This window comes from Ptychodera flava, chromosome 19 (genome assembly GCF_041260155.1).
Source record: "Ptychodera flava strain L36383 chromosome 19, AS_Pfla_20210202, whole genome shotgun sequence".
Taxonomy (NCBI): domain Eukaryota; kingdom Metazoa; phylum Hemichordata; class Enteropneusta; family Ptychoderidae; genus Ptychodera; species Ptychodera flava.
Genome location: NC_091946.1, coordinates 10,711,355 through 10,726,928, shown reverse-complemented (window position 1 = coordinate 10,726,928; position 15,574 = coordinate 10,711,355). Strand labels below are relative to the sequence as shown.

General features: G+C 39.7%; 1 protein-coding gene across 2 annotated transcripts; it reads left to right on the top strand.

Moving 5' to 3' along the window:
• The first annotated feature begins 566 nt into the window (after nt 1–566).
• Nucleotides 567–14,772, top strand: LOC139118541 (pancreatic lipase-related protein 2-like). 2 transcript variants are annotated; one of them, XM_070681890.1, is made up of 7 exons: nt 567–716; nt 1,442–1,505; nt 1,938–2,224; nt 3,259–3,493; nt 11,297–11,430; nt 12,848–12,917; nt 14,433–14,772. In XM_070681890.1, the coding sequence occupies exons 1-7, from the start codon at nt 660–662 to the stop codon at nt 14,645–14,647; spliced, it is 1,062 nt and encodes a 353-aa protein (XP_070537991.1). In that variant the 5' UTR covers nt 567–659; the 3' UTR covers nt 14,648–14,772. The 2 variants fall into 2 exon arrangements, with proteins under 2 accessions (XP_070537991.1, XP_070537992.1); XM_070681891.1 differs by having other exon boundaries at nt 685–716; nt 1,425–1,505.
• Nucleotides 14,773–15,574: the final 802 nt, after the last annotated feature.

Genomic DNA, 15,574 nt, shown 5'->3' with positions numbered 1-15,574 from the left:
TTGCTGGTTTAAAAATGCAACCGTCCGACTGCTGATTAAATATGATGAACTACATTTTCCCTACGAAGTCGGTTACAGTTCAATCCAGAGTATACGGGTCACGCATTTATGGGCTTCTGTAAGGACATGACCTGCCGCGGAATGCTATATCAGGTAGACAGAATGTACTTACTGAGATTCCATAGGATAATTTACATTACCGAAGATATTGACTATCTGTGATGCACAACGCACCTCTAAAGTTTTGGCTACAGCATGCACCCACTTGACCACAAGGTGCCCACATGTATGCAACACTAATACCGTTTGGTATTTGTGAAATCGTTTCAGCTTCATCAGGAGTGAATGAGACTCTAAATCTCGATCAGAATGTTCCTGTCAGAGATGACAGTTGATGGAAGATCATCATTTAGTTTGCACAGCATGCTTAGTTGCATGCCATAAGGTATAAGGTAACTGTACTATTTGACAGGGTACACTCACCTATGTGACCTTGACAGAAGCCACAGATCGACATTTCATGCCTAGCTGCAATCGTCCCTATCGGGTCGGGGCAATAAAGGTCTCATTACAGCACATGTCATTTCTCATGTTATTCCGACACAGACATGCGCACTGTCACGATACATGTCGCCAGGGTATATATATAGCGGACTTTTATGATCCTAAATCAAAGAAGTGTAAAGACCAGGTATAATCGTGTGCACAGGTTAATGGTAAGTAAGTTTCAAATTATACATGAAGTGTGTCAGGCCGAAAAGCAAGTTTTGTTTCTCGATCTTTACTAGCCACGTCATCCTTTTTTGAATGTTCATTTGGCAAACTTGTCTGGGAAAAGGAAAGTTTGTTACGTACGTCAGAAAATGTGGCATTTAATGTCTGTAAGATCTCACGCACACGATCGGATGTACAATTCTGAACAGTGAAATCATCATCATTATGAAAGAGATTAGGATTATCATCAAATGTAAATATTCCTGATTTGGGTTTTTAATGTTGGTAGTTGGATCTTCAGAGCTCAAGAGGGAAGAACGTAAATAAACAAAACCACCACGTCGTTGCATTATTTTTGTAAAAGACTTCGGATGAGAAACAGCACTATTAATGTTTTTTGGCCAAATTGCCTTCATCAATTTTCGTCACAATGTCAACAATGATTCATCCGAAAATGAAGTATTTACTACACAACTTGACAACTTTAAAACTGTACGGCGTCGGTAGTAATATTTCCAAACTTGCAGACATTTGTATTTCGGTTGATAGATTTTAATTTGTTGAAATTCATTTAAGAAGATCCAGCGCCCGGTTTCTAGCATTTTGAAGGAAACGGAGCAAATGTTATAGAAATTGTATATATGAAGTTCGCCATGATGGATTGCTGTATGACAGTTATGGCATTTACTGAACCCATATCATTTCAACAGCCTTTCCCTTTCAACAGCCCATCACTAACATGAAGCTGCTAACGATAACGGTGTTTGTCGTTGTTGGTCTTCTTAAGGAAGGTATGTAAAAGCTTACTTGAATAGTTTGCACCAGATGGTTGATATTTTCCAGTTGTGTTGACATATCTGTGCCCATAAAGTCGTGACATTGTCCATAAAAACAAAAGTCTTATCTGAATTGGTGTTTTCTTTAGCTTTTGGTGGTTTCGTCTGACACGAGTTCGCCTGTGCAAGTGATATCACATCGTTGAATGTTTGCTGATTTTCCAATCATGTGATATTTTGTTATCTACGGGATGCTGTGGGACATTCGTTTCAAAAAAGTGCCGCAACGAAAGCCTATCTTACACCAAAAATATAGTTCTGAACGGGTCAGTCGAAAAATACTGCCAAAGCTTTGTATAAGCCTAATAGTATCGCAATTTGGACTCATTTACAGTTACATTTCGTTTAATTTCTATTTCAAATGACATCTTGATTTTTCTCGGGCAGTCAGCGCTGATGAAGTATGCTACGGTGACCTTGGCTGTTTCACCAACGTTTATCCGTACGACAACTCCATGTTCCTGCCCCAAGACCCAGCAACTGTCAACACCCGCTTCGGGCTGTACACCAAGCTGAACAGAGACCAACTTCAAGTCATTGACAGGAATGACCCCCAGAGTCTGCACGACTCCAACTTTGACAAGAACAAGGACACGAAATTTCTGACCCATGGATGGACCGGAAGCTGGAACAACCAATGGGTTATTGATATGAAAAATGAGTTTTTGGATTCCGTGAGTAAACGGTCGAATTTGGAAATGCAAACATGTCCATTGTTTATACTGTTTTGTTTAAGTGATTTTTCACACAAGCTAAATTTTAATTTGCTTCTCTGTCGACCACATTTATCTTGAAGTTTAGGCTCTAGTATATGCAACACTTCTGTGCAATCGAATTATTTTAAGTTCAACTTACAGGAAGATCATTTTGAGTATTCCTTTACCCATGTTTTAAATTCATAAGTCATTCCGAACGAGAACGAGGTTAGGATAATAACTCGTCATACGATAAAAATGAAAAGATTAAAGTTATTTGAAGTCTAATGAGGCGATGGTATACCCTAGCACTCTCCTTATTGATCGACTGTATTTTCCATTGCAATTGGCGCGATCATAACTAGTAAAGTTTTGAGATCAGTTTCATAGCTTTCGATACTTACATGAAAAATGTTACTTTCTTTAGAAATATTGTAGACAAGCGTAAATTGCGTTGATGAGTGTCAAATCAATTAAGATATTCTCCTTCGTCACTTCACATTTTCTTTGACAAATGCGTAACATCGAAGTACAGAAATTTCATTTCCTTCTATGAACAATATTTTGCGTGTTGTTAGTAATGCAAAAAAAAGTCCAGAAGGTAATTTTGAATCGAAATGTTCGTTCCAGTCCATTTCAAAATCGAAGTCAGGGGTCAAAGAGCAAAATTTGTTACCATGGAAACAAATTAACTCACATTTACCGACATTGAACTTCAAAACGGCCATTCTCTCAGTATCATCTCTGTGGGGGAAATTAAATTTTCGATTTTCGAGAAAATTAGCCGGCGAAAACTGTATTCATAAGCTACAAAATAAACCCCAAGAAGTGGTGAACAAGAAATTTTTTTTTAAAATTTGAGAGTCCGAATATATGTCCCCTGGGCCCATTCTACCTTAAATGAGCTGTTTAGAGATGAGTTATTCAGATTTGTATACACAACTACACTTATCACCCTCAGACCTGTTGGTGAAAGTATAATATGTTAAATATTTCTATTCAACATCACACAGGCTGAAGATCTGAATGTTATCGCTGTAGATTGGGAAGGTGGCGCGTCAGCCATATACGGACGATCCGTTTCGAACACGCAGATAGTGGGAGCTGAAATCGATGCACTTGTCAAGTTTCTGAACGCTCAGTATGGCGAATATCACCATGATAGAGTGCATCTGATTGGTCACAGTCTTGGCGCCCATTGCAGCGGTCATGCCGGAGAAAGAATGCCTACGATTGGTCGCATTACCGGTAAGTGACGATTATGAAGCCAACAGCACTTCGATTATTCATGATGAATATTGATGAATATTTCATTGACGATTTTAATGGATATCCATATTTTATCGTATGATGTTTTAAAAACTTCCGAAATGTGTAATTTTTAAGACAAATTTTATTTTCGTGCAGTTTTTTAATATGGCACATCGCTTGTCAATACCCGAATGTCTTCCTCTCATGAATATCTAAACACCTACTCTATGATTGATTTCGCGCTTATTTTCCTACAGCTGTCAAATTGCTTTACTGAGTGAAAAGAGGACCAGACATTTCATATTTAGATAATCGAAATGAAACAGGCGACACCCTCATAATTATTATTTCGTATTCTTTTAAAAATGGTAATGAAGATGAATATTAAATGTAAGCAGAAACTTGCTGTAGGATGACAGAGTAAACACTACACAGTTCTGAACAATTATGCCATAGTTTCTTGCTGCTTTTCAGAATTACGCCTGTTAACATTCCCGATTTTATTCTCTTCATTTTGCAAGTTGGATCTCTCGACCTCAATGATAAAACTGAAACAGGTGGATCTCTCGACCTCAATGATAAAACTGAAACAGATTGACGTTTTAACTAAAAATTTCTCTTTTGTACAGAATTTTTTTTTTTGCTATTTTTCATCTCCATAACATTGTAACTTTGGGGGTGTTTCAAGAATTTGTTTCTTTAAAAACGTTTGCTTGAGAAAAACATTTTCTTGTTCTACTGCCACATCATCTTGAAATGGCCAACCTGCAAAATCGCCAACGGCACAAAACTAGTACGTGCTCTGATGTCCAATGCTGTGATTGACAACTGAATTTTTGTCAGGATCTTGATATCTTTATTCGTTCGTATCGCGACATACTTTAGGAAACGGAGAAGAAGGAAATGATACTGTTACATGTAGGTTACGAATAGGTTTTGAAGATCTGTCTGAACATTGCAAAATGCAATGCATGAAACCATGAAACCTGCGTAACAGATAATATTATTTTGTACTTGAACTATTTTTATTGTATGCATGTATGCATGCTTGCATGCGTATATATATATATATATATATATATATATATATATATATATATATATATATCGAAGTATACAGATGTCCTCGAGGGAAATTACAGTGCTCAATGCAAAAAGCAGAGCGTTATGAATAAACAAATTACTTCAAGTACAAAGTGATGAAATAATCCGTGGCATTATTAGGCCAACCATATTACGATGTGGAAATCAGAGAAAGACATGATAAATTATGTCTAAATTGCATTTTGTCACAGATTTCAGACCCAAGGAAATGACGTTTACAAGCTAATTTTACATAAACCGCTGCGATTTTGTGAACGAATTCGAAAATTTAAATTGCGCGAGGTGCGCGATACATTTGGCGGCCAGGCATCTTTCTAGTTTTGAAAGAGAAAAACATTTGTGTGGAATCGGCTTTAAATTGATGTTTACGAGTGTTGACTAGCAATATTGCGCATGAAGTAGTTGCTCTTGAGCGACGTGGTCTGTCTTATGCGTGAAACAAAATCGAATATTGCAATTTGATACACTGCCCCTTATTTCGGATATGCGATTTTCGATATTGGTGTGGACCAAACAATGTTACATTTTAGTGATAATAATCAATCCGTGGCACTTTGCGGCCACTCCATTTTCTAATTGAGGTATTCAATTAAAAATTAGAATGAAGGGTAATTATCAAATTTCAAATATTTTAGGCGAGCAGATGAAGCGCATTTGGCCCTTTTCTAAATATGTTAGATTTTGCCAAAAGTTAGAGAGTGAGAAATAAGTAAAAAGCCTTGTCAGGATGGTACATTGTGGCCAATCAGAATTTTGCTTGGAAAGCTTCATTCGATAATTGAAAATCCTATGTTTTTCAAAATTCTGTTTTAACTAATACCTATTTATTTCCTTTTAACTTTCCAAAAGTCGTTTGTCAAATCGTATTTCACTTTATCAATGTCCGAATGGCCATATGCCATGTTGAAAAGCAAACTGCAAATTTAATCCAAAATCCTAATTTCTATTTGAGTTTAGGCGTGGTCTATTGAATTCCCCTGACGTAAATGATGGACATCTCAAAACAGCCAATCAGATTGAACCAAACAGCGATTGACATATCACTTAGATATTTCAACAAAGTTATACTTTTCTTTGTCAATGTTTTTTAACTGAATTGAATTTTCGGTCGCTGTCAAATGTGCTTTCTCCCTCCAACCAAATAGTAGGTAGCAACATGATGAATGGCTCTGGGGTCATCAGCAGTGCAGCGAATTTCACGGCGTTTGTACAGAGGGATACCCAACAAATCACAAAAGTTTGTGACATACTCTGCGCGTTGAATGTTTTGTTAAACCATGGAGCTTGTCCGTTTCTAGCTCCATGGTTAAATTTTTTGCTACTTATCTTTCCTTGGCTAGACCTGTCCCATACCAAAATTACATAGCTCAGTGGTGTGTGCGCGCCGCAAGCATTACAGGCGCCGACGTAGTTGAAAAGTGCTGTCAACTACGGCGGTGCCTGTGGCGAGCATGGTCAAAAGTGAAAGTTATAAGCGAATTAGCTCTGCATGGCAGGGCTGTGTGTTACCGGCTTTATACGGCCTCCCACCACATATAAAGCCGGTTACACACAGCCCTGCCATGCAGAGGTATAAGCGAATCAGCCACAGTCTCTAGTGCAGGCCAACCGCCAGCCATCACAGATGCTATAATTGTATCAGTGACGGCTGGCGGTTCGCCTGCATTGAATCAAGAGCCTGTGGAATCAACCGCTCTGAGACACTGTACATAGATAACATGTAAATTAAATTGTAATGCGACGTCTTCGTCGGAGAATTATGTTTTATTTAACAAGGTAACATGAGAATGCGTGCATATCAGCAAGCGTGGAGTGTTTTGATCTGGTGGTCGTGTCATTGTTTTGACTCTAAGTCTGACCTCCCGCCAGACAATGTTCCAACTTCATGAACTTTAGTAGAGTTAGCTTAGATTTTTTGGTGGTCGGCTGATGTTACCGCTCAGCAGATGATCACAGCTCTGTGTTGGCAACTCAATTTCGAAAACCAGCGGTTGAACGTTGAACTGAGGTTGAACAACTTAATTGTCTCGATGTTGACTATCTTGATCGGCATGATATTTCTGGATCGGACAACTTCCTGTGGCTGGATACAATCTAATTTTGCCACCGGAGTAGTTGTATGGGCATGCAATGCTAAATCGGTGGAGAAAATGAATAATTAAATCATGTCTGAAAGGATTGACAATCCTTTCTACTTCCAAAAACGTACAAGAACAGGCTGATTCATAATTAGGCAGCAAACTGAATTATGTTTAGACTAATCGTAATATTCACGGGAATGCTTAGACATGTATCTAGCTGTCGACGGGATAGAGCTGTCGCTATGCGGGTCATAAAAAAGTCAACCACGCCATGGCGGGGTATGACCCGCATAGTGACGCACGCTACCCCACCAACAGATAGCTGCATTTCCACAGCTAACATGTATCAATTTAGATGCCATGATAACTCATCTCATGCTCCGCCTCTCCTTAGCATAGACCACACCCAAACTCAAATAGGAAATCGGAAAATGGCAAATTGGAAATTAGGTTGCAGTCGCCAATTCCCACTTGCAGTTTTGAAAGGTGAACACCGCACTGCACAGAGTTACCTAACATAAATGAAAATAGGCACGTTTCTAAGATAACTAGCATTTACGATGACGTTTACAAATGAAATACTGATTGGCCGCAAAGTACCATCCTCACAAGGGTTTTTACCAATTTCTCATAATTTCACCACTGTTGAAAACTTGTTCATTTCGAAAAGGACCAAAATGCGCTTCATCAACGTGAAGAAACGTTTAAAAATTGATTATTAGCCTAATTTCTATTTTCTAATGGAATACCTAAATTAGGAAATGGAGTGGCCGCAAAGTGCCACGGATTATAATCCGTGGCATTATTAGGCCAACCATATTTCGATGTGGAAATCAGAGAAAGACATGATAAATTATGTCTAAATTGCATTTTGTCACAGATTTCAGACCCAAGGAAATGACGTTTACAAGCTAATTTTACATTAACCGCTGCGATTTTGTGAACGAATTCGAAAATTTAAATTGCGCGAGGTGCGCGATACATTTGGCGGCCAGGCATCTTTCTAGTTTGAAAGAGAAAAACATTTGTGTGGAATCGGCTTTAAATTGATATTTACGAGTGTTGACTAGCAATATTGCGCATGAAGTAGTTGCTCTTGTGCGACGTGTTCTGTCTTATGCGTGAAACAAAATCGAATATTGCAATTTGATACACTGCCCCTTATTTCGGATATGCGATTTTCGATATTGGTTTGGACCCGACAATGTTACATTTTTAGTGATAATCCCGTCTCACTGAGACTGATACATTTTAGACAAAACATCCATCCGTGCCTATACTGTCGACGGTTTCCTCAATAGCTGGTGTCTACATGTAAAAAGCGCGCTCCTTCCTGCCCTTGTGATACTTCTGATAAAACTGCAAAGTTAGTGTCTATGCTGAGCCGCTGTTAACTCAGCCTGAGGCTGATCTGAAAGTCTGGCACAAGGACAGCTATGGATCTAGAACGGCTGTCAGTCGATGATAGTTACATAAAGGCGCTTCTTCAAGTTGATCCCGGGGAAAATGAAAAAAGAAAGTAAGAAAAGATATCGAGCTGTAGAGAACTGCAAATTAATTACGTGTTTATAACCCCCATCAATTATTTTATTCTGAATAAGGAACGCATCTAGCCGAAAAGTAGGTACCCTGAAACTTTGTCCACTCTGGCAAACGCAACTCAATAACAGCTCTATTGGGATGGGGGTGGGGGGGGGCATGGTGACCACGTGCCGTCTGTTTCGGAAACAAACGCAGAGTAACTCGTAAATATGTGACTGAAACTTTCATTTAATGTAAAACTTATTATGTTTGGCATAGCCGTCCGACTTGCGACGCCAGGTCAAGGTCAACATTAAAGCCGCAATTTTCAATCCCAGGTTCTCGCATTAGTGGAGTTCTCCTCCCAGTCAAACACTTGGCCAGTATGATGTTTGATTTCTATACCATTAATTACACAAACTGATCTCAACCTTTTGGCTTCGTTTGCTAATCCTGCAAACAGAGTTTATACAAGGTTAGCGTTTGATTGACAGTCCGTTCAAATCGCCAATGGTCATTGATTCCCCAACACCAACGCTCGAATTTCCTAAAAATCATCTTCCAGTCGCGTTAGAATTTGAATATAACCACAGAGTTCGATCGGCAGCAGCTTCGCGCTGACTGCTTGGCAGTTTTCTGCCCTGTTGCGGCCGGAAAAAACTAAAAAGTGGCAGTTTCTGGAGCGTGTGCCCCGCGTGTTGCCTATTTGGTGTCCACTTACACAGTGAACGCAACCACGGCTTCGCGCCCTTTTAAAAGGAGGCCCCGCCTTTACAAATGAAACATTGACAAACGAATTAACTTCCTGTTCTACACCAAATTTCGATATTCGATTTATTCCTAGCATATTGCAAAGCGATGGTCTTTACATCTTCTCACTTGTTTCGTGCGAACATTGCATATGTGCTATTTCGAGCTAATACGCGTTTCGTTCTCTAATATCATCATCATATATAAGCTGGCCGCGTAATGCACGGCGTTACATGTAAAAATCCGATGTTGGAAATGCCAACTCTAAAACGACAATCGCAGAAAGAAATATTATGATATTTCAGAATTCCTTCTTCGATTTCGACATTCAAATTCGGTTGGCCTAATAATGCCACGGATTGATATCCAGTCTCACTGAGACTGATACATTTCAGACAAAACATCCATCCGCGCCTATACTGTCAACGGTTTCCTCAATAGCTGGTGTCTACATGTAAAAAGCGCGCTCCTTCCTGCCCTTGTGATACTTTCTGATAAAACCCGAAAGTTGGTGTCTATGCTGAGCCGCTGTTAACCCAGCCTGAGGCTGATCTGAAAGTCTGGCACAAGGACAGCGATGGATCTAGAACGGCTGTCAGTCGATGATAGTTACATAAAGTCACTTCTTCAAGTTGATCCCGGGAAAAGTGAAAAAAAGGAAAGTATGAAAAGATATCGAGCTGTAAAGAACTGCAAATTAATTACGTGTTTTTAAACCCCCATCAATTATTTTATTCTGAATAAGGAACGCATCTAGCCGAAAAGTAGTTATACCCTGAAACTTTGTCCACTCTGGAAAACGCAACTCAATAACAGCTCTATTGGGATTTGGGGGGGAGCATGGTGACCATGTGCCGTCTGTTTCGGAAACAAAGCATAGTAACTCGTTTGTAATTAAATATGCCTAACCGAAACTTTCATTTAAATTGAAACTTATTATGTTTGGCATAGCCGTCCGACTTGCGACGCCAGGTCAATGTCAACATTACAGCCGCAATTTTCAATCCGAGGTTCTCGCATTAGTGGAGTTCTCCTCCCAGTCAAACACTTGGCCATTATGATGTTTGATTTCTATATCATTAATTACACACACTGATCTCAACCTTTTGGCTTCTTTTGCTAATCCTGCAAACAGAGTTTATACAAGGTTAGCGTTTGATTGACAGTCCGTTCAAATCGGCAATGGTCATTGATTCCCCAACACCAACGCTCGAATTTCCTAAAAATCATCTTCCAGTCGCGTTAGAATTTGAATATTACCACAGAGTTCGATCGGCAGCAGCTTCGCGCTGACTGCTTGGCAGTTTTCTGCCCTGTTGCGGCCGGAAAAAACTAAAAAGTGGCAGTTTCTGGAGCGTGTGTCGGCGTGTTGCCTATTTGGTGTCCAGTTACACAGTGACTCGACACAACCACGGCTTCGCGCCCTTTTTAAAAAAGGAGGCTCCGCCTTTACAAATGAAACAATGACAAACGAATTAACTTCCTGTTCTACACCAAATTTCGATATTCGATTTATTCCTAGCATACTGCAAAGCGATGGTCTTTACATCTTCTCACTTGTTTCGTGCGAACATTGCATATGTGCTGGATTTCGAGCTAATACGCGTTTCGTTCTCTAATAACATCATCATATATAAGCTGGCCGCGTAATGCACGGCGTTACATGTAAAATCCGATGTTGGAAATGCCAACTCTAAAACGACAATCACAGAAAGAAATATGACGATATTTCAGAATTCCTTCTTCGATTTCGACATTCAGATTCGGTTGGCCTAATAATGCCACGGATTTGAAATCTATTACTTAAGTTTCATGCATCTTGCAATCCTCAGATAGAGTGAACGGATTACTAGCTCGACACTCTTACATATATGATCGAGCTAGTAATCCTTTCAATCTATCTGAGGATTGCAAGATGCATGAAACTTAAGTAATAGATTTCATTATATATATATATCTATATATATTATATATTATATATATATATATATATATAAGACATCAAGTACGTTTAGTACCTATTAGTCGAGTTTCACGCATTCACGCGATCGTCAGATTGGTAGTTTATTGTCTGATATTTGCTTCAGGTGCTTACATACAAGTATCAATTTGGGTGAAACCATTTGTTGTCATGGGTTGGTTCAAATTTGACTTGTAGAATTCGTTTTCGTGTCGGCACTTATAGACCAACTCAGAATTCTTGTTTGACATTTTGGACTTATCTGCATAGCTTCTCAAAACTTGCATTTCCTTAGATACATTTGATATTAAACTGCTTGCTTTCGATAGAATTAACGCGCGCATTCACTATCCACGTAATAGACATTGTCTTTCTATCATAAAGGTCTTGATCCCGCTGGTCCAAGCTTTGAAGATCGACCCATAGAAGTTCGATTGGACCCTTCTGATGCCAAGTTTGTAGATGTATTACATACAGATTGCAATACTGGACCTGCCGGACTCGGAATCAGAATGGAGGTAAACTTCTGCGGCTACGTGGTAGATTCATGGGTGTTTTGAAAATTCGAACAGCGACATATATGTGTCATCGTGATTTACATGTCATTGTATTACCATGCCCTGTCATCGCGTTTTAATTGGTCGAGCTGAACCACGTGACTGCCCACAAATATAGAAATAACGGGCGACGCGCTGACCATTAACGTTTATTTATGGGCAAGGGCGAGAGTAAAGCCAAAAATTAACGGGCGAGGCTTGCCGAGCCCGTTAATTTTGCTTTCCTCAAGCCCGCGCCCACAAATAAACGTTAATTGTCAGAGCGGAGTCTGTTATTTCCATTACATTATCAGCGAACCAATTAAGAAAGCCGTCAAAATTTCCGAAAATTTCAGGAGCGAACGATAAATAGGCCCCAGAAACTGAACAATACGCGACGCACTGTCACGCGCGCTGTTAAAAATTGGCAAATGCGGAGATGTTTTCAGAAAAAAGTATCTCAACTTGACCTACAAGTGCTCCATTTTATTTTGTGAATTATCATAATTTACGTTTGAGCTTTAAAGTTACGATACTTTGAGTTGCTAATCTTATTATTCATATTCACGGGCCTGTAAACAAACCATTACTGTGTATTTGTGGTCAGTTACGTGGTTCAGCTCGACCAATCAAAATGCGACGGGCAGGGCATGGTAATATAATACACAGTAATGGTTTGTTTTCATGTCCGTGAATATGAATAATATCGTAAACATAGTAACTTTGCAGCTAAAACGAAAATTGTCATTTGTACAAAATTCATAATCAACCACAAAATAAAATGGAGCATTTGTCGGCCAAGTTTAGACGTCTTTTTTTTTTTAAATCTCCGGATTTGCAAAATTTTTGCACTACTCACTGACAGGTTCTGGGGCCCGTAAATTTTGACAGTTTTTCGGGGTTCGTTGATAATATAATGGAAATAACAGACTCCGCGCTGACCATTAACGTTTATTTATGGGCGCGGGCGAGAGAAAAGCCAAATTAACGGGCTCGGCAAGCCTCGCCCATTAATTTTTGGCTTTCCTCTCGCCCTTGCTCATAAATAAACGTTAATGGTCAGCGCGTCGTCCGTTATTTCTATATTTGTGGGCAGTCACGTGGTTCAGCTCGACCTCAGCTCGTGATAGACTCGAAGACAGGCTCTGAAAACCTATTACTCTACTAGAGCACGACTTTATGCAAAATATACGTGTATGTATTTATGTATGTATGTATGTATGTATGTATGTATGTATGTATGTATGTATGTATGTATGTATGTATGTATGTATGTATGTATGTATGTATGTATGTATGTATGTATGTGTTTGGTTGGCTTGGTCTGGGTGGATTGATGTATGAATGTGTACAGATATATATATATGTATAAAATTTGTCATATTTCTCATTGCTTTAGTCCGGCCATGCTGACTTCTATCCGAATGGTGGGGAGGACCAGCCCGGTTGTCAAGATGGACCTGGTGGAGGTAGGCTAAGTTTTCATGACAACCCCTTTACACCATTCGGCACAATTCAAATTCGCCCCTGCTATGCCGTGTCGCCTGTATTACTATGGCAACAGGTTCACCAATACCTTTATACACCGTTTTTGATTGGTAGGGCTACCTTAACCTTTGTTCACACAACACACTTGACGACAACACGTGAAAATTTCGGCAATGCTTCAGTCTTATCTTGCAATTCTTGCAACCAAATATTTTCATTTATCAACTTGTTTAAGGACAGTGAGTATCACCAAAGTTCTACTTTACATAAGTGCATCGAATTAGCGCCCTCGAACACAATAACCATACTTATCATATACCTACATTCACGTGCCTGTGTAAAGCTATGGGAGAAAGCGCCCTCAGAACCGTGCATTTTTTTTACGTATCACGCCCCGGCCGCGGCCCGGTGCCCAAATATGGGCAATCGCGTGCATTTCTGAACTATTTCGATTCTGGTTACTACGCGCGTTGCTATCTGCAAACGTTCCATTCGTACACAAAGCCAGCGCGAGATTAGGAAAACGTCTGCTCCCTCAGATCGTAGTTGCGCGTGGCGACAGTGGGGCCGTGCAGGTGACATTGGCTTTTATTTCTAAATTCTAGTGAAATCCTGTGTATACTAAGTGCGTGCCTGTTCAGTAAAAATTACCAGAAACTGACAACACGCTTTTGTCCTCCATACACCTCGATTTCAGCCTTGGTCTCTGTTGGTCACGTACACAGTACGGATGTTGCTTTGCGCGTTCTAGAATTCTGCAGGTAAACAAATGACGTCATTATGTATGTCAATCCGCGACGGGAAGCGGTCATCGTATTTCTGAAAAACTTACACAAATGGCGATGAATCTTTGATATCGCACGCATTTTTATCTCCTAAACAATGTTGAATATTATGTAAACTACATATTTACCATTTCATAAGGTATATGATAAAACCTTTACGGCCCTGATACGGCTTTTGCGGCCCTTGGTCGTACGGCGTACGGGCCCTCGCACGCTCGGGCCCTTCCGCCGTACGACCTCGGGCCGCAAAAGCCGTATCAGGGCCGTAAAGATTAATTTAATAGCAATCCGCGTGGGTTGAGATGCCGCTGAAAATAGATAAACAGGAATGCACAACTTCTTTGGTAATTTTGTATTATATTACGGTTTTGCTAAAACTCCGTGTTCTCCAGTGTTACTGATCTAGCACGAACCAAGAGCAAATCTAATTGCCAATAATACATGTGTCCACAGGGTAGAGACATGCCAATACTTTTTATCTGCCTCGTCCCATTATTGTAGGAATTGTTTACGAATTGTTCACTCTTTTTTGGGAGTGGAGATTTAGCCGAGTGGTTCTCTCTGTGGCCTCTCTGCTAGGCGACTGATACCGTATGTTGTGGGTTCGAACCCGATTGAAAACTTGCCGTATTTTACATATTTTTCGAATTGGTTTTACCAATAAAAAGACAATTAACACCATTTCTCTTTCTTTCGTGTTTCTTTTTAAAGACAGTTGCGACCACTCCCGGGCCTATCAGTTCTACATAGAATCTATCAACAGCAGCTGCAAGTTCACGTCCAACGGACCGTGCACTGTTTGGGACTGGGCGAACTGCAATTCTTGTTCCCCGCTGTGCAATTACATGGGTTACCACGCCCAGGCATCAACTCCCGGTACCTTCTACCTGGAGACAAACGCTGCCCCGCCGTTCTGTATCGCTTGATAGGTGATCTAAATGCCTCCACCCTATCGATTTTTTCGTTTGTGTTTATCAATTTAGTGAAAATGGATAGGCGACTAATATTCTGACCTGGTTTCTGAATAAATAATGTGATATCGTCTTCCGTATCTTTATGGTGCATTTTAATGACTCAATAATAACTACGACGATGTCGAACACACGGGGGAATCACAGGCAATAGATAAAACCATAAGGTAGAATTCGCTTCGGGGACATATAATCGGACTGTCAAACTTACTTTTGGCCTACCACATGTGAGGGCTCATTTTGAAGCTTACGGAGAAAATGGAGTTGTCACTATAAGTTTTGAGGAAAAGGGCACTATATTTTTCCCAATAGACATAACACAGGGATGGCGGCCATTTTGAAATTCAAATATCAGTAAGTATTGTGTAATTTGTTTCTATAATACCAAACTTTGCACGGAGATTCCCGATTTCTTTCTTTTTTCTTCTTTCTTTTTTCTTTTTTTTTTATTTTGAAAGAGGATGGTTGAAAGTTTACTTGAGGACAGTTTGAGCATAAATTTAATCATTTTATGTTTGAGGAGTGAAGTGCTATGCATTTTTGTAAAAGGTTTATGAGATTTATGGAGCAGCGGATGTTTACCATACATGACAACCCTTCAGTGACTTAAACCGGAGAGAGATTAAATCGAAATTTTGTTTTGTCGGGTATAATACTACAATAATTGTCTCCAGTGTTTCCAAATGCTAATATGCATGTTTACGAAACTTTTAATTTCACGGCATATATTACGTGTGCTGTCTGAAATACTGACAGTATCCACATAGATTTAAAACAGTTTTAAACTATTCTTTAATTCTATGTCGTGCAAGTGACAGCTACACCCTTCGAAGATCATCGATTCACACAATACTTTACGTATTACTTTCTGGAGCAACAAGT